This window comes from Antennarius striatus, chromosome 13 (genome assembly GCF_040054535.1).
Source record: "Antennarius striatus isolate MH-2024 chromosome 13, ASM4005453v1, whole genome shotgun sequence".
Lineage (NCBI taxonomy): Eukaryota > Metazoa > Chordata > Actinopteri > Lophiiformes > Antennariidae > Antennarius > Antennarius striatus.
In genome coordinates this window covers 8,241,588-8,263,780 of record NC_090788.1, presented here as the reverse complement: position 1 = coordinate 8,263,780, position 22,193 = coordinate 8,241,588, and the positions used below count along the sequence as shown (strand labels likewise).

The window sequence follows — 22,193 nt, the reverse complement described above, 5'->3', positions numbered from 1 at the left end:
CATGGGTCACGGAGAGCTGGAGCCTATCCCAGCTGGCTTAGGGCGTGCGGCGGGGGTCTCCAGGCCTTACGCCAGTGTACCGCGGAGCCACACGGAGACACAGACAACCACATACACACACTCGTATCTACGGTCAATTTGAGAAGGCAATGTAATTAATTATAATATTATATTACATTATATTCGCAAGCCAAGACCTAGTGGACTGAGCAACTGGCGCCATGAATTTGCCTGTCGTCCAACTGATGGTTTTTGTGCATATCCTTTCGAAGATGTTATGATTCTTTTTCATACTCACTTTTATTTGAGGAGTCATCCAGACTTTGAAGATGCAGTATCTCTTTATTGTTTAGTATCTCCCCACCTATATAATTGAAAAGGCTCTCTTGAGAAAGTCTCATGCAGTCACTCTGTCACCAACTCCACCCACTACCTGTCAATCAAGCGCCCAACCAATCATGGCGCCCAACCAATCACGACACATCTGCCAGAAGGAATCATGTGAACAATGTGGCGTAAGGCATCTGCTATATTAGGAGAAGAAATAACTGTACATGGACTTCCAGGTTAACATAATTTCAGAGTATCATAACTGTTTTCATGTTTTTGAGCAGAGAGTCCAAACATTAGGAATGAGCAAATTCTGAGTGAAACTCTGACTAAGAGACAGGGAAGCATTGAGTCACAAAAAGAGAAGTACTACTTAGCCAGAGCCAATGAATGCCAAGCACAAAAGGAAAATCGCCAAGAAAAAGAAAGGTGGGGTATATAAAAATGCGCTTCATTCAGTGGGTTAAAGCCTCCCAACCAAAGTTGTCATTAGTTATCAAATAAATAAATTAATTAGTGCCGTTCCCAGTCAGTAAGAGTGTCATAGCTGTTACTATACTTTTTATGTTTTTATAGAGAACGCAAACTCAGTGAATGTGACAGAAATGGCAATGTATTCTGCATGAAACCCCAAATGAAAGAGAGGAAAGGATTGTGTTACAAAAAGAGAACTACTACTTAGCCAGAGCCAATGAATGCCAAGCACAAAAGGAAAATCAATAATGCAAACATACTGTACACATAAAGGCTTTGCTACTTTAATTGAATATGTGTAAAATAAGCATTTTACCATTTTTATTTACTATCTTTCATGCTCCATAGAACAAGGTAGCTATTCATTCTATTCATATGTTTGCTATGAAGTCTGATATTATTATTTTACTATTGTGAAATTTCCACGGATTCCCGCTACTTTATCTATAAATTAATATAGTAAAAATTGACAATGACATTGTTTTTCTAGTGTCTGTCAAAGATGACCCTTGCAGTGCATGCCTGGGAGACTGTTGAATGATGCCTTGCTCCAACAGAAGACATTTCAAGTCGTTCATAATTTAGTTTTTCCAGCTTTCTGTGAAAGACATTGACTGCCTACAGAGCTGCGACCTCAAACCCACCCAACACCCATGACACATGCATCTGATTTTTTATTCGTGTGTGAATCTGAGAAGCTGGACAGTGTATGGAAGTCTGAGTTCATTTAGTATTTAAATATAAGGGCTGTTACCTGACACGTCATCATAGAGGTGCTGTCACTGAGAAAACCCAAATGAATGATACCAGTTCCAAATTTACATATTACTGTTTTTTTTATCACACCCTCATCACTTTGTTTGTCATCCAAATATGTACGTGTCCTATTTGCTGTTTTTGACTGTTAATAAACTATAAATAAAATTAAAAACTAAAAAACACACCTGTAAATTTTATAAATCCTTTTTTCCCCCCGGAAATTAGCATTTTATTTGTTATTGTATACTGCAATTACATATTTTGAATTTAATAAAATTGTTTAGTATTGATTTATAATGTTATTTACGTCCATCTCCGCTTCTACTTTGATGCCCATTTGAGATTACGAATGTATTTACGTTCAGGTACGGACTGTTGAAGCATTTATATCACTGAAACTTGAATGAAAATCATTATATCTTATGACCCAAATATTAGAAAGATAAACTAAATAGTGATTTTTTCTCTCTCCCTATTTCATGAATGAAGTTATTATTCCAGAGAGCGAATTTGCGAAGGACCGCCTTCTGGTCAGAAACTACAATCCCAGAATGCCTTGCATTTTTGGCAGCTTTTCTTGTCTACGTGTGACGGGGAAGGATCCGGACACAAACAAACGTCCCCGGGTTCGATGTCGGGCTACGGAACGGATAAACGTGACATGACAAGTGGATTTAATAGATAACTACCTGACATTTGAACCATGTGGCTCAAACCCGAAGAGATTATGCTGAAAAACGCCTTTAAATTATGGCTCACCGAGAAGGATAATCAGTATTTCATACTGCAAAGGAGACGAGGTTACGGAGAAGGTGGAGGCGGCTTGACAGGTAACATTAGGGGCTGCGTTAGAGCTGCCACACATGTTCATGTCGGGACGGCTGCTGCCATCAGAATTAATGTTATTACCGGGTTAAAAAAGCCGGATGTTTCCGTAGCTTACGTGACTTGTACGTTTTAGGGCGGGCACTGCAGACAAATAACGCTCCTACAGCAACAGGTCAGAATGAGACTCAGCTCCTGAACAGCTGGTTGCTTCTGTTGACACACCAGTCGGTGAGAGTAAAGGTCTCTGGGTTTCCATGTCAGGTTGGTTTATCTCAGTATGAACAGGGAAGCTGCAGTATGATTGCATGTGTCTCTGTGTTCACACCCCAGCCTGGAGTCTGTGGTTAAACCCCCCCCCAAAACAACAGGTATATAAAACACCAAAAAGCGACCTACCTAAAAATATTCAGTGTAAGTCTTCACTGTTAGGGATCATGCTGGAGCTGCATGCACGACCTGTACAATCAGATGCATTTCTCTGTTCCATGCAAACAACATGTAACTTATTCCAGGCAGTGGGAACAGCATATTAAATAATTTTTTCCCCCCTCAGACTCACTACAGCCTTTAGGGACAGACAGAAGTAATAAGTACTGGGAGCAGAGACAAATACTTTCCATGCTTTTGCTAAGAATGATCTTTTAATTAAGAATATGCCAATGTTTAATCACTGGGTGGACAAGGCAGACCTTTCTAGTTCTGGCATAGAACAATGGTGAGTAAGGGCACTATAATTTGCAGTAAACCTCAGTGAAACATGGTGGACAGTTTGTGTAAGTGTTGAAAAGAATAATGCATGTATACATCACTGCAGTCCAGTACAGACATGAAGATATTATCGTAGTAACATATTGATCTAGGCTGTTGATGTGTGTAATAGCAGTGGTCCTCGGGCTGATCCCAGGGGCTCTGACATTCACTAAAGGAGTTGATATAAGACCTTCTGCTTGTACTCACTGAGATCTGCCTGGGATATGATTTTCAAACCAATAAACTGTTTTTAATGACAGTCTTATACTGGTCATTTCTCCATTTTTAAATAAGCTGCAGTTTAACAAGTTTTGATATGTGGACAATAAGGTCCACACAATGTTGCTTACTGTCTGATAAATATAAATCTTTTATTTCAGTAGTAGTGCTGGGTTTTTTTTCCTAAAACCTGATGGAAAGTCAGGTACATCTCAGATTCGATGCACCGATTTCTAAAATTGTTAGATTTAGGTTCATGTCACAAATATAAACTCACAAAAGCAGACTGCCCATCTGGCTTTTTAAACAATCTAGCTGACTTTTTGTGTCAAGGCAGTTCAGTCAGTTTGAGCATGACGTTCCCCCTGAAGACAGAAATATAAGAGCGAACCTTTAAATTTATAATGCCACTGAGTTATCAGGAACCGCTGCTGTCTGGACAGTAAATATGATTTGTGTTGACATGGATGCCTAGCTGAGCTGCCGCTCTGTAATACATGTTATATAAGGGTTTGCTAAAATTGAAGGGCATGTTTTTAGGATAAAGATAAACTTTGCAACTAGTTACTATTTTCATGATGATTTCTTCTTTTAATTATTACCAATAGTAAAGACTCAGTTATCTCCAACAAGGAGACAGTATTTCTGTCAGTCAAATTGCTTAATGACTCATAAATGGCCTTTGATTGATTTTTTTTGAGAGAAAGATATCCAAAGAAAAATTCAGTAGTTGTTTGTGCAGACCTGAATCTTTTTGCTCATAATAAAGCCTAAAATGCTTGTACAAAATTTACACAATGACAAGCAATGTGATTTGTTTTTACTGTATTGTCATCTATTGATTTTTTTTTTTTTAAACTTTTGAGATTTCATGATTTGTACTATTCCCCTTAAGCCAATTTAACTAAGAGGGACAAAGTTGTTGTTTTTTTTCGGATGCTGAGATTCCAGAGATTTAATAAAAGAGATGCCAGTTCAAATAAATAAGCATAAGCATGGCTGTCTTGTTACAAAAAATCATTGAATTCTAAAAAAAGTGACAGCACTAGAGTGTCTCTGATGTAGATACAACCTGTTGTGTAAGCCTCAAGTGACATTCTGTGCTTACTTGGGTCTTTGAATTCCGTTGTCGCCTAACAGTAGATAAGAGTAACACTTGTAACACCATCAGAGAGCGCCAAATACAGCTTCTAACCAAAAGCAACAGTCACAGTAGTGAGGTAATTAATGGATGATTAATGGTAGTGGATAGAGTTCTAGCTGAAGACAAAGGGACAATTGTCCTGTCTGGATGCTTTAATAACAGTGCAGGGGTGGGGGTTAAATACTACTTGATTGCACACGACATGCTGCACTGGAAGCCCTCCACCTTACAAGAGCCTTTTATGTGGAGTGTCTTTTATAAGTTCAAGTCCAACCTCAGACATAAATGAGGTGAACTGTGTCTGATCCCAGCTCCTCTATTTGTACATGTGGGGAGTTCATCCATGTTCAGCAGCTCAAGCTGAAGGATTCGCTTGAGTGCAGCCTTGTTTCACTGCAACTTGCTTCATTATTGTTAATTATTCATGGAGTCCATGTCAGAGAGAAGTAGTAAAGGTAAAAGATTTAGCTAATTTTAGAAGCAGCTAAATCCTTTTGTTATTCCTATTCCATGATTTTGAATGGATAACTGAAAAACTTGCATATTAGGCTTTCAAAAAACTGCACACAACATCCAAATGTTGAAGTGGTTTCTTTTGCTATTTAGGAATTTTTGCCTTTTTTTATTATCATGGTCACAAATTGAGTTTTGGCTCATTTTATGAGTGGGATTATTCTCAGATCAGTTTTTTACTGCAGCAAATTGTGTAATATTTTTATTTTACAAACTATTTTGTACATGTCTTCCAAATGCTGGAGGGTGTATTTGTTATATCTAGAATTTGTGCACTTAATCTTTTTCTAATGAAATGTACACATTGTGAGGGATTCTTTATTATTATTATTATTATTATTATTATTATTATTATTATCATCATTATTATTATTATTATTATTATTATTATTATTATTATTATTATTATTGTCATTAATAAACCTAAGAACTGTCTTTCAGAATTTTAAAGTTGTCACATGGCTGAAGGATGTAGATTAGAGTATTTCTTAATAGTACACATGTCTTACATGTTACAGGCCTCCTTGTGGGGACTCTGGATACTGTGTTGGACTCTACTTCCAAAGTCGCTCCCTACCGCATCCTCCACCACACACCAGACTCACAGGTTTACTTGTCAATAGCATGTGGTACGTCAAAAGCATTTGACTTTATTCTGTGAAATATTCCGTTGTATTGTTAGTTCTAGAAGATGGAAGATTAGTTTAAATAAAGATCGGCACTGTTTTTACATCTCAGATGTTACACCGTTGTTCCTGTAAATAAAATCCCAAACCACATGTTTTCACTCTTGATGTTCTCTCAGGCGTCACCAAAGATGAGATTGTTCAGCACTGGGACTGGTTGCAACAGAACATCATGAGGACACTCTCTGTTTTTGACTCCAGCGAAGACATAACCAGCTTTGTACAGGGCAAGATTAGAGTAAGAACAAATGAATGCTCTTCTTTTTTATTTAGGAACATCTCTGCTAGGCTATAAAGTGATGACACTTTATTTTTTTATCATGCTAAATTATAAACTGCTCCAGGCTCATGAAAGGAATTGAGGATACATTGTTGTACCCTGACATACTATTTTGGGGGATGTGTTATCGTCACATAATTGTGGCTATAATTCCAATCCACAAATAAATGTGGGTTTGTCATTAGAAGCAACACCTTCAGATTAGATAACATTAAATTATATGGGAGGTCAAGTTGTACACCTTTGGGTTTGTTCTAGGGTCTGATTGCTGAGGAAGGGAAGACGTCCCTGGTGCTGGAGGACGATCCAGAGAAGTTTCGAGAAGCGCTGCTGAGGTTTGAGAAGTGGTTTGAGCTGCCGCCAGAGGAAAAGCTGGTCACCTATTACTCCTGCAGCTACTGGAGAGGAAAAGTACCTTGTCAGGGCTGGCTCTACCTCAGCACTAACTTCTTGTGCTTCTATTCATATCTGCTGGGATCTGAGGGTAAGACGCTTCTGTGCCATTGGTTGTTGATTGTAGTTAACAAAGGCTGTGAATGTAGTTAACAGCCACTGTAGTGGTCTGTTGTTTGATTTTCTTACAGAATTTGTGTGTTAGGAAATGGCTCTAGGCTATGACAGCTCAGTCTAGACCATTTTGCATGAGGGTCACATTGGTGAGATGGTATATAAATGATAGCACTGATTTTCATGACAGTAACATTTGAAGAATTTCCATATTACTCTCCAAAAATTTTTGTACCAGCATTTTTTCATAATGGCACCATTTAGTGTGTGGCTTTAATTTTTGTGACTTTTTTTGTGACAAAGAAGACTATACTAGAAAAAAAAACTTGCTGGTCATTGTCGTTGAAGCATTTGGCCTTAATGTTTGATATCATTTCTATTTATTGTGTGGACTCTGTAGTGAAACTGGTCATCTCCTGGGATGAGATCTGGAGACTGGAGAAGACATCTACCGTACTGCTGACTGAGAGCATTCATGTGTTGGCTCACGGAGAAGATCACTACTTCTCCATGCTCCTACATCTTAATGAAACGTTTGTGATCATGGAACAGTTGGCAGACTACTCCATCAAGCGACTTTTTGATAAAGAAGCCTTCCAGAGAGAGCCGGCGCTCTCCGACCCCATGCAGATCACCAAGAGGTGATGTCTCTGCTCTACCGCACAGCCTTATATCAGCCTGTCAGCGCTTCCTGAACAAGCAAACACAAAGTCTGATTGAAGTCAAGTAGAATTTAACCCACCTGAAGTCACAGGGAGAGACTGAGAGAAGGAGAAGAGGGAGAGAGCGAGGATGGGAGGGGGGAGAGTGGGGTGGCCGAGATGGAGCTATAGCAAGAAGGATAGATGAGTGGGTGTGCATACCTCACTGGAACAAAATATAAACAAATTTTTCCTTTCTGTAAACAGATACTATGAAAGGTGACAGTTAAGATCTCTTAAACACATTAATGTGAGACCAGCAGTGAGTCAGTCTGGACGTAGCTCAAAGGACGTTCATTGAAACTTGATGTTCTGGTCATGAATTTCTGCTCTACTTCCCCACAGAGGCTTAGAAGCTCATGCAAAGAGTGAGCAGTTCCGGACCTTTTTCAGGCTTTCCAAAGAGGAAAACCTGTTAGAGGTGCATGAGAGCTTCCTCTGGGTGCCCTTCAGCCACTTTAATACTCTTGGCAAGATCTGCCTTTCTGAGAACTACCTGTGTTTCGCCAGCCAGGATGGAAGCCAATGTCATGTCATCGTTCCATTGCGAGAGGTACTTGATTAATTAAAAACACTGCCATAGGAAATTTTCTCAGGCTACATCCTGAATACTGATGAACTTCAAAAGTGAGTGACCAGCCTGCCAATGTTTTTGCAGGTTGTTAATGTGGATAAGCCAGACTCCAGCAGCAGGGCTGTAACGGTTTATATCCGTGGCAAGAGAGCGTTGCGTTTCTCCGAGGTGCGGGGTTACCAACGGCTCGCCAGCACCATCCGTAGCAGATGTGGGATTAGCGCCAGCCCCCAGCACTCCGCTTCGTCAGAGGTAACACCGTCTGAGTGTGGGTTTTACTGCCTCAAAATTTGCAGAAGCCCTGTTGTTAAAAAAAAAATGTTTATCACAAAGACCATACGAGGTGACTGCCAGTCGCTCATCAACCACTTTGAGGACAACCCAGAGGACGTAACGCTGATGGTGGGACAGAAAGATGGCAGCAAAGCTGTGAGCACCGAAGCACTCATGACGGTTTTCCACCCTCAGGATGCTGAAAACCTTGACCCCAAAATGGTAAATGTTCAGGGATGGATATAAGCATCTGTGTAGAGACAGTGCTTCAGACATTGTAACTACACTGTGGTGTATGCTAATTGTGTACTTCACAGCTTAAAGAAAAGATGAAGGAACAGTCTTGGAACATCCATTTCTCTGAATACGGTCGTGGCTCCAGTATGTTCTTCACCAGGAAGACGCGAGACTTGATCGTTCGTGGCGTTCCTGAAGCCTTGAGGGGAGAGCTGTGGATGCAGTTTTCAGGTATTCTCTGCTGCACAAGGTTCTCTCACTTTGATAAACACATGTTTGTGTTACCTACTCAAGCGAGTACCTGCTGGTAATAAATAATTAGGTGCACCATGGTAGGTGTTTGATCTCTGCAGCACTGACTGATTCTGCCTCTGTAGGAGCTGTGAATGACATGGCCACTCACCCCGGCTATTACACCGAGCTGGTAGAACAGTCTCTGGGCACGAGCACTTTGGCTACTGATGAAATTGAGAGAGACTTGCACCGCTCTCTGCCTGACCACCCTGCCTTTCAGAGTGACACGGGAATCTCAGCTCTACGCAGAGTCCTTACTGCCTATGCATACAGGAATCCTCAAATTGGTTACTGCCAGGTATTATAGAATAGTTAGTTAGTTAGCTAATTAGTTAGAACGGAAAGTCCTGTTTTCAGTTCTAAGAGACTTTGACTAAAATCTCTAAATCTAAAATGTGCCTTTTTTTCCCTTCCGATCAGGCCATGAACATCCTCACTTCAGTTCTCCTTCTCTATGCAAAAGAAGAGGAGGCGTTTTGGCTGCTGGTGGCCGTCTGTGAGAGGATGTTACCCGATTACTTTAACCGAAGGATTATTGGTGAGACTGCTGCTGGACTTTTTTGGGACACTGAAAGCTTTCAGGAATGTTTCTGAAATGCTGCTGATCTTTTTATCCAGGCGCTTTGGTCGACCAGGCTGTGTTCGAGGACCTGATCCGAGAGAACCTTCCTCAGCTGGTCGAGAACATGACAGACCTGAGTTTTTTCTCGTCTGTGTCCTTGTCATGGTTTCTCACGCTCTTCATCAGTGTCCTGCCCATAGAGAGTGCCGTGAACGTGGTGGACTGTTTCTTCTACGATGGCATCAAGGCCATTCTGCAGCTTGGCCTGGCAGTGCTGGACTACAACATGGAGGCTCTGATCAGATGCCACGACGATGCCGAAGCTGTCACTATCCTCAGCAAGTCCGTGAATATTAACAAAGGAGGGCTGATGTAATTGAAGCATCTTTGCAATTTAAAATATTGTTTTTTAATTTGTGTTGCAGGTTCTTTGACAGTGTGACAAACAAAGACAGCCCATTACCGTCAACAGTGCAGCAGGCTCCAGTGGGAAATAATGATAAAGCATCCCACATCAAAGTGGATATTTGTGAACTGATCCGAGAAGCCTATGAGGTAATGCTTGGTGTCTCTCTCCAGTTTTTTTCCCAGTCAAGTCATCACTGAAGTTGATTTAATTCGCTGCTTTATGTTTTAGAAATATGGAAGCATCCGTTCAGAGGAAGTGGAAAGTTCACGGAAAAGAAACAAACTGTACGTGATCCAGACACTCGAAGATACAACCAAACAAAATGTCGTAAGTAGCCATTGGGTCTTCAGTGGTGAGTTTGTGTTGTTAGCTGGAATTAACAATTAATTTTAATCTGTTTTCAGATTCGGGTGGTGTCCCAAGAAGTCACATTCAGTGCCTCAGAGCTTGATGAGCTTTATAACTTGTTCAAAGTGAGTCAGAGCATCGATGCTGTGTCTCCAGTTTCATCAGACAAAGGTGTGCCAACAGTCAAATAAAAAAAAAAGGAGTAATTATTTTCCTTTTCTGTTTCCAGAGGCAGCATTTCCTCTACTGCTACTGGACGCTTAAGAGTCCTGCTCTGCTCCATCACGACCCCAGCCTCGCCTATTTGGAGCAGTACCAGTTGGGTTTCCAGCAGTTCAGTGTTCTGTTCTCTCTGCTGGAACCTTGGTCTTTCTGCACCAACAAGAGTACGCTCTCTCTCTGGATATTTCGTCTGATAGATGATAACAAGGACGGCCTTGTCAACTTTAAAGAGTTCTGCTGTACTCTGGGTAAATACAGTCTCTCTGCTAATGCAGCCATTAGCCTAAGTATCCTTACTACTGCTATAATGTCATATTTCCTCTCTTGCAGATATTTTGTACTGTGGATCTTTCACAAATAAGCTGAAATTCCTCTTCAAGCTGCACCTGCCACCAGGTGAGTGATGAACAAGTGCTAAAGGCAACAGCTGTGAATCGGAATATTATCCTTTGTATAGTTTAAGTAAGATCTGTTTCCAGTACAGTAAAAAATTAATTTGTATTGGTGTGCCTTCAGCGTCAGCCTGTGACCCACTTCTCTCACATTGATATAGTGATCACATACTCCTGCAGTTTCACAGTTCTAATGCGGCAAATGTTTACACTATGGAATCTTACACTCTGCAAATATGCCTCCACATAGAATCAGCTTGAAGCAAATAACTAGTTCAGATAGACCTCAGGCTGTAGTCTCAAGGCTTAAAAATATACGAGTTGTCATTTTAAAGACATTACCCAATATTGGTTGAGCATAAGAACACCACCTGGGGGGAAAAGCTGTCCTTGATTGTGTGACTCTCATCTGCATGATTTGGCAGTCGATGCTTGAAGGCAGGGTAAGAATAGTCTGAATGTTGGGTGAAAGAACTCTGCCATGGCAACGATGGGTGTTAAGAGCTGCTAGGGCGTTCTGCACTGGGTTAGTTTCTCCATAAAGAGGATCTGTAATGAGGAGGAAGTGCTCAAATTACAACTGACAGCACTGAGTCACCATTTGTGATGTGCTATGCCAGTGAACATCAAGCAGCAGCATTTGTTCTACTGTATGTCTCACACAGAGGGTTTATTGGTTCAGCACCAAGGACAGGTCCCATTCTGTTGTCACGGGGTTTAGGCCTGGTTCCAAAGTATCTTCAGGGCTTTAATTACGAAGCATGATTCGTAGGACATGACTTTTGTGATATTGACAAAAACCTTTCTACCCACGGGAACATTTGATGCTAATATTTTAGACTGATGGACAAAAGTCAAACCAGCTACACAGACGATGTTTTATTAGTCTTGATACAAAACTATACGGCTTGTAGGTGTTTCCTTCAAACTAAGTCTAAAGTTGTGTTAAGAAAGTGTGCAGTCAAGGGTAGAAAAAGCAGCTCCAGCCTCAAAACGTTTGCCGATTTCACAGTGGGACAGTTCTTAGCCCTCATGGCCGGAGTGAGATTCCACATCAAAGTGTGACAGCGGAGCTGGGCTACACATTTTATCACAGGAGTAAACCATCAGGTATTTAGAGCTGAAAATCTGGAAACACATGAGCAAGATTTCGTTCAACATTAGGAAAACCAATTCTGTGGACCAAACATTTGATAAATGTTTGTGTAGGAATTTTAGTATATAGTATTTTAAGAGGAAATTTGAGGTATGGAGCAGAATAAAAACAACAAATGTCAGGGCGCTCACACACACACACAGAGCTAAACATCCCTCAGGCTACAAAGACATCGATGGCTATGTTTAGTCTAGCAGTGCAAACTGGCAAATGCACACGCACGCGTGCACACACACACACACACACACAATGACATTAGAGTTGGAGCATACTGAGCAATTTGAGTTACATCTTAGATTACGGTCAAGCCAAAATATTAAAATGATTCAGTCGGGAAATGTTCTAATGTTTTTGATTTTAACACAATTCTTATTTTTCTTTGTGCGGGTATTCAGTTTACCATAAGTGTAGACGGTTCTTCATATACTTATGCTAAAATGCTGTACATAGGAATGTTAACCAGCCACTCTTATAGAAAGAAATACACTGCAGTCCATTATGCCACCACTAAGCTAGACTGTGTTCGATAAGGCGGTGACTGGGTGTTTGTGTATCTCATTTAATGTCCTCTACTTTGCTCATGTGGATCCCTCCACATCTCTTATCTTCATCATTTCTCTCAGTTTCTCACAGTCTTTATCTTTTAGCCTTCACAGGTAGTCCTCTGTGCTCTAAAGAACAGAGAATCACGCATTTTATTCCAATGACTGAAGACTCTCCTCACTTGAATAGACTTGCTGGTCAGCCTCTTTACTCTTTTTCCCCTCTTTAAAAATTCTCATCTTTATCCTTCTAATTTCTGTAAAAATTGTGCCTTAATGCATGGATTAGTGATAAAGAAATATTTTGTGCTATGTGTTGACATGCTGTCTGTTTATTTCAGCATTTGATCTTCCTGAAGACGGAGTGATAAGGAAAAGCCCTGAAAGAGGTGCTGGTTCACCCACATTTATCACAAACATTTTACAGATAACAAAAACCTGTTTTTGTCTTGATTGAATGTGATAGCACAGTTTTTGTGTCACATTGACAGCTAGAGGAAAAGTGGACCTGCAGGCTTACCTGAAACAATGGCAAAATGAAATACTTAAAAAAGAAGAAACCATCAAAGACCTACCCCGAATTAATCAGGTAATGTTATCTGTGTGGTTTTACATTCTAAACGGACTAGTTCCTTTCTCAAGCACCAAAAAAACATTTTTTCACAGCTTCATATTAATATCATATTTCTCAATTTATTTGATGTTTTCCCATCAATTCTTTTTCCATCTCAGACTCAGTTCATCCAGTTCTCCAAGACCCTGTACAATATTTTTCATGGGGATCCAGAGGAGGAGTCTCTCTACCGAGCCGTGGCCCATGTGACCAGCCTACTGCTCAGAATGGAGGAGGTAGGACGGAGGCTGCAGGAGCCCAGGGAGGAGTCCACGCAGCCTGACGACAGCCCTGGTGCCGCTGCCTCTGCCTTTGAGGATGAATTTCCAACCAAAGAAGATTCTACTACCCCGGAGAGCGCCAGCACGTCCAGTTCCACCAACAGTCAGGATGCAGGCTCCGACCTCTCAGAGATGGAGTGGTCATTTTCGTTCGAGCAGGTGCTGGCTTCTCTGCTCAATGAGCCAAGCATTGTCAGTTTCTTTGAAAGGCCTGTCAATTTTCAGACTAAATTGGAACAAGCAAAGTTTGCTCAGCTGAAGCTCAAGACCAAATGAGAATGAGGGAATATATAAGTCAAACAATGCTTTATTTTTGATCAAAATCGCTGCGAACTTCTGTCCTCCTCTCTGATGGGCAGGGAGGGGGTTGCTTGGAGTGGCATACAGTAAGATTAAAGTGGAAGAGATGTAAGATTAAACGTCCTCGTGCATCATCTATGTGCATTTACAACCAGCAGTGATAAAATCAAGTCTCTCTTATGGGTTCAAATTGTTTGGATTTTAAGTTGGGTGTAAAAATGTTCCTCTTGTATGCCATGGAGCACAAAAACTATAGTTTTCTATTGTACAGGACACATGCAGCACTGTCCTCTGCATTCAGAGTAGAGTTCAGTCTTCACCTTCTCTGATGTCATGCTGAGACAAGGTGATATCTGATTATCTTGAAATAGTCTCTGTCTGGTTATTTATCACCAGTGAAGTAAAACAAGGTGTAAATGTTGACGTCAGTGTTTCCATCCTTGGGCAGAATTAGTGTTATACTGTAAATTGTTACATTGTGAGAAACACCAGCTTTCCATGTGGCAGGGAGAAACTAGCAGTACGGTGAGAAACGACAGGTTGTCCCTGGAAGCCATACGTTGATTTCAGAGATGATCTGAATCAGAAACATTCTATTTAGAACATAAAACAGTGGATTATTTGCATTATTTGCAATAATAAAGAAGAGAAGATGCGATACTGCCACATCTGTCTCATTCTTCCGACAGCAGCACACGTCATAACGATATTAGCATGACTTCAAGTGTGTAATTATAATCTAAAGTTGTAGCATAGTTTGAATCCCACAGCGCTGCGTCAGAAATTGCCTGCGATTACTTCTAAGAATGATGATGAGAATCTTCATTGTGAGATACGTCCATGTATCGTTTGCTTCTTTGTGTCTTATTGTATATGTAAGGTGTTACTCTCTAATATAAGTGCAGCATTTTATACGTAGAGGTCAATTAGATATGTGATTATAGAATTTATAAGGCTTGTACTCAGAATGCAAGATAAGAGCTATGTGACTGTTGTGGACATGTCAGCGGACGTTTTGTTTTGTCATATCTCAGGGTGCAATTTGTGTAAAATGAAAAGGAGAAAAGGGATATTTTTCAAACTATAAATATATATATATATATAAAATATACATAATAGCTATGTAATATGTGTAATAGTGTCTGTAACAGTTAAACTAGGGAGCATGTGTAGCACAGTTAAAGGATTTGCCATATTAAGCTTGTCTTCAAAGAACAGCAACTATTACTGCCTGCAATTTTTCAGCTCTTTTCTTTTTATCGTTGCTTTTTCCTGCAACTTTTTAATTTATTTTTGATTCTATCTTGGTGAGTTGTTTGCACAGATGTTTGGGATTCACAACTTGCAGATATACCTGCTTTTCAGTCAGATCTTAAGAGGACTAGAGTTGCATAATGGCCTTTACTGTTTCTGCTGCTGCTGCTGTCCATCTCCTAGGGGCCAAAATCCACAAATTTATTGAACAATATTTCTGATATGTAGGGAAAAGACTAATAAGAGGTTGGTTTTTTTCAATTGCAAGTGCATTTGTCTGTTTCCTATATTTTTTATTATACTGCCATTTACTTAGAATGCTTTGTAATTTTCATAATTTAGACTTCAGGACCGATCCTAAATGTATAGATTAGTTCATTCATTGTATTATGTAGGTAATTTGCACATTTTAAAGCTCATGTTGCACACGTTCTTCACACTCTGAAAATGCAAAACAAATCTTATCACTTCACATGTGGCTACAGTAAAATTGACCTTTGATATATTATCACTCTTCAATCAAACTTGATCCGTTTTTTCTGTTTATAACAACAGAGTCAGACCTTGGTCTGCTTTGTGTTTATTTTGATACGAATCAGAACTTATGAGGGAAAAAGTTATGAAATGCCAGCAACAACCTGCTATCAGTGAATGTCTTTATGAGGGTTCATTTCATGTTACTGTGTCTTATTATTTCACAATGTTACAAATTTAAATTAAAAAATGAGAACATATCTTCCAAGAATTATGTAACAAAGCCATTATGATATAAGAAACCTTTTTATGCTCAGAACTATCTAGATATGTATGCCTGCAGGCATAGTTTATTTGTTTGCTTGAAATGTTGTTCAATTTATTCATGTTATTGTTTTGGCACAAAAATCGACAAGTGAAATGGTGGAAATGGAAAGAATTAGTAGGAATAAAAGTGAAAATTCAGAAATTGGAAAATTTTCATCCTCAATTACCACTTAGTTGGCTTTGTCTTTCAGCATCAGAGTATATCCACTGCTGTAGACATGGATACAGCTACAGCGTCAAATCCTTCTATTTGCAAGATAAGTCTACAGATTTGATAATCTGTAGCATTTGTTTAAAAGCTTGTTTTGTAAAATATTTGAAGAATTGTGATTTTACTGTTTACCTGATTATGCTTTTTTTTTTTTTTTTTTTTACCTGCACACAGGGGTGTAATGTAATGATTACATTAATGATACCATTCAGTCACCTGACTAACCTGGGTCTACACGGAACAGCATGAGTTAAAATCTGACTCACCATGTTAAAAGTGTTTTAGTTGTACGTCATTTGCCTGATTGGCTTACCTGTAATGTTTATATTTGTCTATATGCATCTAAAGATCATATGAAGGCATAATAATGTAAGGTTTTATTGCAAAATAAATATAATCATGGTTGGACATGCTAACGGTGATTGCTGTAACCTTTTTCATCAAAGTATGTATTGAAAGGAGATGGAAAGTAAATTCTTAAATAATAAAGGAAAAATGTAATGAGTGTGGTTTGAAGCAGAAGTAACAGTTTTCTTATAGGTAGCCTATATTCTATGTTAATGGCCCTCACCTGACCCGAACTGTCGACAATGTCGTCCGTGAACGTTCCCATTCACATAAATATATTGTGTGTTTGTTTCCTGCTCAGAAGTTCACAGAGATGTGGATAAAAGAAGGACCAAATGATGCACCAACGGGAAAGCTGAAAAGATATGAAGTCTGAGATCAGAGGAAACTGTTCACAGTCTGATGTTTGCTGTTTTTGACATGACATGAAATCTTAATCTATGAGTTGTTCATGTTATGCTGCTCGGGGGGGTCTTGATAGAATGGGATATGGCTGTGTGGTTGTTCGTATCTGCGAATGTCAGTAAGTCAGATGTTCGTATTTTTAGGACTACTTGTACAGTATTCTAACAACTATTGATCTTAGCAGTTTAAACAGGTGGACAGTAGATCTAACTCAGTAAATGCTTCCTCAGCTTTGGTGACAGAGGCTTCAGACGTGATTCACAGGTCAGAAAATTCTTCTTGCAACAGCTGAGTGAAATATAAATATCTACTTCAGGGTTCCACTCACCTAAACCTCGAGTAAATATAGTTTTTATGGACATTAAATTACTATGGATCAATGGTGTTCAAAAGTGCAATCAATGTTTCATCATATGGGATCAAAATCTTGCGTGACTCAAGCAGAAATGGTCATGAACGCAGTAATGTTTTACAGCTTCATTTTAAAATAAGCATTTACAGGCTTTCCTCCTCAGTCTGACTCATTCAGAGACATTATAGTAATAAGGAATCAAATGAAACAGACATTAATATACCATGGATTTATTTGGAAGCATTTTACTGAATATGAGTAAATAACTCCTATGCTTAAAACTGCACTGATCATTTTCTCTCTGTGTATTCTACATCTCTACTGAAGAAAGGCAATGCATTTGTAATTTTTAAATTCAATTTTAATGTATTTAACATCTCATTTCAGAAATATTTTTTCTTTTTGCATTATATTTAATATGCAGATCTTCTCAACTCTTTTAATGTAATATCCAAGGTGAAGAGAAACACAAATCTCGCTTTACTTGCTATGTTTTTGTCCACTGTACTCCACTTGTAGGTCATGTTTTGACGTGAAAAGCAGGCTGTATTCTGGATATTCCAACTTTTACGACTCACTGGCAACAGTAGTGTCTAAAATAATCTCTTTATTGAAATGCGAAGCCACAGTAAATCATCATTAACATTAACTCTCCCCTTGTTGAGTCATCCTACAGAGCACAGTCTGTCCGACTGATTTACATGGAGGAGTGTGACTCTGTGATGAATGGCCTTTGCATGTCGTTCATGCTATTCTGGCTCTGAGATTTGGTTGCACATGGTTGTAACCTAAGGTTCAAACCCTTAACCTCTGTCACCTGTTGGGTTTTTGTCCCGTAAAGAGAGATCAGGCCATCCTGGAAAGATTCTTATCATGGTTAACGATATTAATGGAGGTCAATGGGGACCTAAAACATTCCACACACATTTTCAATTTGACTAGGTTACGATAATTCAACATCAGGGTCAATCTTAAATGACCACATTCAAATTCATACTTCTAGCTAGCCTTGAAATATATCAGAGAAACAGAAATGAACTGGAGACTGAATGAAACTGAATCCCTAAACAGGTCTCGAAATTAACTGTGTGGCTTTAATAGCGCATTGTGGCGTGCTGTCAGGCCAGCCCGGTACCTGGACTGAACCATTTTGGTTATTATTGGATTGTTTTGTATTTTAAAACATCACTAAAAGACGTTTTATGTTGCCCCAAACTCCACCATGCCTTTAGTGAACATTCGTTTGCATTTTTCTCGGTAATTTTGCCCTCAGGTCGGACTTCAGGGGATAATTCTGCGCAAAAAAACTGTGCTTTGTTTCATAGTGGCACTTCATGTTACCACTTTTAATTCATGCTACGTGTTCAGACCATATGAGGTAAAATGGTTTTGAACTGCCTGACCGAGGAATAAACATAAATTTCGTCCACTCATTGTTAACCAGCAGTTGTCCTCGTTAACCTCCCTTCGTTTGGAGCTATGCTGTCTCTCTTCTTCTGTGCTCCGCTGTAGCGGTAAACTCACAGCGGTAGCGGCAGTGGGCTGTCCCACTTCCTGGTACACTGACAGCGCAGGGTAGACAAACGATCTGATTGGCTGAACTGAGTGGAGCTCTTACCGTATTAACTGGAAGAGCAGCGCCCGCCGTCTGTAGCCGCGAACTGCTGAAATGCGCCAGGAAAATATACTGTCGTGAATTTATCATGGAGTGGTCCGGATCAGGACCGTGGTCCTCCATCTGGTGACCCCTGCTCTATGGAGAGAGAGAAAGAGGGAGAGAGAAGAGGGGAAAAAGAGGCGCACCAGATTTTTTTCCCTCGTCGCACCGGTGCTCCAAATATATTTAATAGTCGCACTGATGAAAATCTGGGCGCATATGCGACCACAATGGTCGCAATTTCGAGCCCTGCTAAAGGATCAAAGTTTCATCAGAAATATTGCCAAATATTTGATGATAGTCCTGTAGCGCAAACAACAGGGTAAATACTGCAGTATCGCTACTTTTTTCTGCTGTTTAGTGATATGAAGAATAATGAGGACCTCTGAAGCTGAAAAGTCTGTGTGAAAAAACCCCCAAAAGTTTTACCACATTAAAATAGTTTTTTTGCAACGACAATTTATTGTTGCTGATAGCGAGGAACTTTTGGTCCTCTGCCCCCGTTTCACCAGCACCAGTCCTGTGCATGAGATCTATAAATAGCAGCACTCAGACAGACTTGGAAGCATTGCTTTTTCACCAGTGTATGGTGGTATGTGTTTTGGAAATCGACTCATCCACACCACATTCACCATTTGCTGACGCTGGTGCAAACCAGGCTGTTAGGATAGCGACTAAAAGCAGGACAGAGGCGCTGGGTGAACAGCAGCATCAGCAGTTATATCAAAGCACTAAACATCACAAATGCACTACATCCATATGGACTGTGCACACAGTAGTAATGGTACACACCCCACACAGGTCACAAGAGAACCACAGGGCTACGGATATAGAGACAAACTATTTAAACCCACATACTAACCAATGGGCATTTAAGAGTCACAATATAAATGTTAATAGCGGGAATACACTGACTAAATACAACCTTTTGGTAAATAAATGCTGTGGTTTTATGACATTGATAAAGACATTATCTCTGGATTGTACAGGATCACATTATCGATATCACATGAATACAGAGTAGACTACTTGTACTCATTTGTTGCACAACATTTTAATTGAATTCAACAGTTCCAGATAAGTATAGACATAAGTTCCAGACAGTATAACTCGTATTCACATATTTGCTGTAAAACAAATGTTCAATGCAACATACATCACTGGAAACTCACACAATGAACATTTGACAAGGACGCGGAACATTTCCTGGATTTACACCTTGATAGTCCGACTTTGTACAAAATTTCATAAAAGTCTGTCAAGATTTTTTTCCGTAATTCTTCCAACAAATAAACACACAAAAAAACAGCTGGAGCTCCTTGGCGAATGGAAGAAAAACAACGATGATATTAACTGTGGTTTGTCTCCCAAAATTTTCACATTATTTTAACAGTTATACAATGTTCACATCTGTCTGATTCTTCAAAATACATGAAGTAAATTGATGATTTTAAGTAAATGAAAACAAATCTGAAAAACAAATCTGAGAAGATGCAGAGAATGTTTTTAGGGTGGTGAACTGATGAGGATTTGCTGCCACAAGAAAAATCAAGACAATACTGAAGATGGACTTAATTATAACTGTGATATAACACACTAATCCCTGCTATGATTTACAGCCACATCATGTGTGAGGACAAAGAGGAATCCCATAAGAGTTGTGATCTTCACAGTTTTGTTCCTGTTGCTTGAGTTCCGTTGCATCGTGTGGGACATTTTTCTGTTGCTTAATTCTTGCTCAATTCTGCTGTGAGTAACTCTCCATGTAGTGTGAAATGTTAGGCTATACTTCGTCCTCTCTGTAAGGGCTACTAATGGTTATATTTATACATGAATGGACTTTTAAAGCCTGTTTGTATGACTTCTCACATTACAGCTTATGTGCATTTACAAATCAGTTCCTGGGTGTCATTTCATTTGATAATTTTGTCTTTAACAGCCTGACATTTTTTTGCAGGCTCACTAAACACACAGTATTAATACTGTGTGAGATATGCTTGAGATTTGCACCACTTCAATGTGAATTTCATGGCTCTAGTATGTGTGTCCATACCTTCATGCTGTTGTTCAGTCACACAAAAACTTGAAGTGGTTAGATCCTCAGGTCATCCAGCCTGCTCTTATTACTACTCTGCTTGCTTGACTGACTGTTTCTGCGCAGATTTTCAACAGGAATCTCAGGGCTTGGCGTCTTCCTCCTTTCCTCTTCCTCTACTTTTCCCTTTCTCTCCACAGCCAAATTGTCTCTGTTCTGCTTGTAAACCACTTTGCTGCTGTAGGGGCTGTAAGCAGAGTTTGGCTCTATTCTGTATTTCGATTCGACAGGAAACGGTTCAGGCACTGTGGAGTGACCAGAAAAGTAATTATAGTTAGGAACAAAGGGCATGACCGGCTCAGTTGCAGCTTTGGTTGTCTTCTTTGTGGCGCGTGATCGTCTGTATCGTAGACCTTGGTGGCATTTTGTGAAACCCAGATGGTACATTTCCACCAGGTTAAGCAGCAGGGAGATGCAGGCCACCGCCAGCATGAAGAGGATGAAGATCGTCTTCTCAGTGGGGCGAGAGATGTAGCAGTTCACCATATTAGGACAAGGCCAGCGATCACAGGTGTACATCGGCTTGAGCTCAAATCCATACAGGAAATACTGAGCTACGATAAAGCCCACTTCAAACAGGGTCTTGAAGATGATGTTGAAGACATAGGTTCGCAGCAGCGTGCCTTGCAAACGCACATGGCCCTGGTTGTCTTTAACCGGGGGTTTCTTTGCATTGTTGCCAAGTAACTGCTGATGCTTTTCCATCTGGGCAGCAACTTCCTTCTCTTTCTGTTTCACCTTATCCTCCATGCGAAGCAGATGGAGTATGTGACCCAGATAAATGAGAGTTGGCGTGGACACAAAGATGATCTGCATCACCCAGAAGCGGATATGAGAAATAGGGAAGGTTTTGTCGTAGCAGACGTTCTGGCAACCAGGCTGCTTGGTGTCGCATGTGAAACCAGACTGTTCGTCGCCCCACACCTTCTCAGCGGCGGCTCCCAGCACCAGAATGCGAAAGATGAACAGCACAGTTAGCCAGACTTTACCAACAACGGTGGAGTGTTCCTGGGCGCTCTCCAGGAGCTTCCCCAACAAGTTCCAGTCTGCCATACTAGGTTATAACTATAGAATCAGCTCGATCCACAAAACCAGAGGAGAAAACTGCAAGAAGAAGGGAAACATTTTAAAACGTAAATATTCAGTCAAGGAGAGGTTGTTGTTCATATAATATGGCGCGAAGCTGTCAGACCATACTTTTTACATGGTTTGATAATGAAAGACGTCTATGATTTTAATTTTTGCCTAAACCTCTAAAAAATGATCTATGTTAATAACAGAGATCAGAGCAGGGGAATGTAAATGTGAATGAACTAATTATTTGAAGCTTGTTTCACATCAGATTTATCTCATTAGTATCTGATGAAATCAGCTTGGTTGATTCAGTCTGCAGCATTACACAAAGTGCCTGGTGGGATGACGTCAATTCAGTTGAAAACATGGGAGATATTCTGTTTTGCATATTTATTTTGAATCACCAGCAAGCTGGGTGTCTTGCCCATTTAAAATTCAGCCAAATGAGGGTGTTTGTCCTTTACCAGATAAAACTGAGACTGTGTCCTCCTGAGGGAAACGTCAGAGGAACGAGCTGCTAGATATTCCTTTACTGAGTCAGATGTGTTGGCATGAGCGATCCATGATTTCATCTGTTGTCATTAAAATTCTGACAACTTTCA

At 40.0% G+C, this 22,193-nt stretch overlaps 2 protein-coding genes across 3 annotated transcripts; one reads left to right on the top strand and one right to left on the bottom strand.

Annotated features, from left to right (window-relative positions):
• The first annotated feature begins 2,169 nt into the window (after positions 1-2,169).
• On the top strand, positions 2,170-16,076 carry tbc1d8b (TBC1 domain family member 8B). 2 transcript variants are annotated; one of them, XM_068331777.1, is made up of 21 exons: positions 2,170-2,393; positions 5,536-5,646; positions 5,823-5,941; positions 6,242-6,467; positions 6,891-7,131; positions 7,537-7,744; positions 7,850-8,017; positions 8,099-8,260; positions 8,356-8,506; positions 8,653-8,867; positions 8,990-9,107; positions 9,188-9,473; positions 9,557-9,686; positions 9,769-9,867; positions 9,945-10,013; positions 10,118-10,358; positions 10,441-10,506; positions 12,306-12,398; positions 12,542-12,589; positions 12,692-12,789; positions 12,933-16,076. In XM_068331777.1, exons 1-21 carry the CDS (start codon positions 2,267-2,269, stop codon positions 13,368-13,370), a joined length of 3,414 nt encoding a protein of 1,137 aa, XP_068187878.1. In that variant the 5' UTR covers positions 2,170-2,266; the 3' UTR covers positions 13,371-16,076. The 2 variants fall into 2 exon arrangements, with proteins under 2 accessions (XP_068187878.1, XP_068187879.1); XM_068331778.1 differs by lacking the exon at positions 12,306-12,398.
• A 4,438-nt stretch (positions 16,077-20,514) lies between these two features.
• Positions 20,515-21,570, bottom strand: gja2 (gap junction protein, alpha 2). The gene has a single exon (XM_068331142.1). It carries the CDS (start codon positions 21,568-21,570, stop codon positions 20,515-20,517), a length of 1,056 nt encoding a protein of 351 aa, XP_068187243.1.
• Positions 21,571-22,193: the final 623 nt, after the last annotated feature.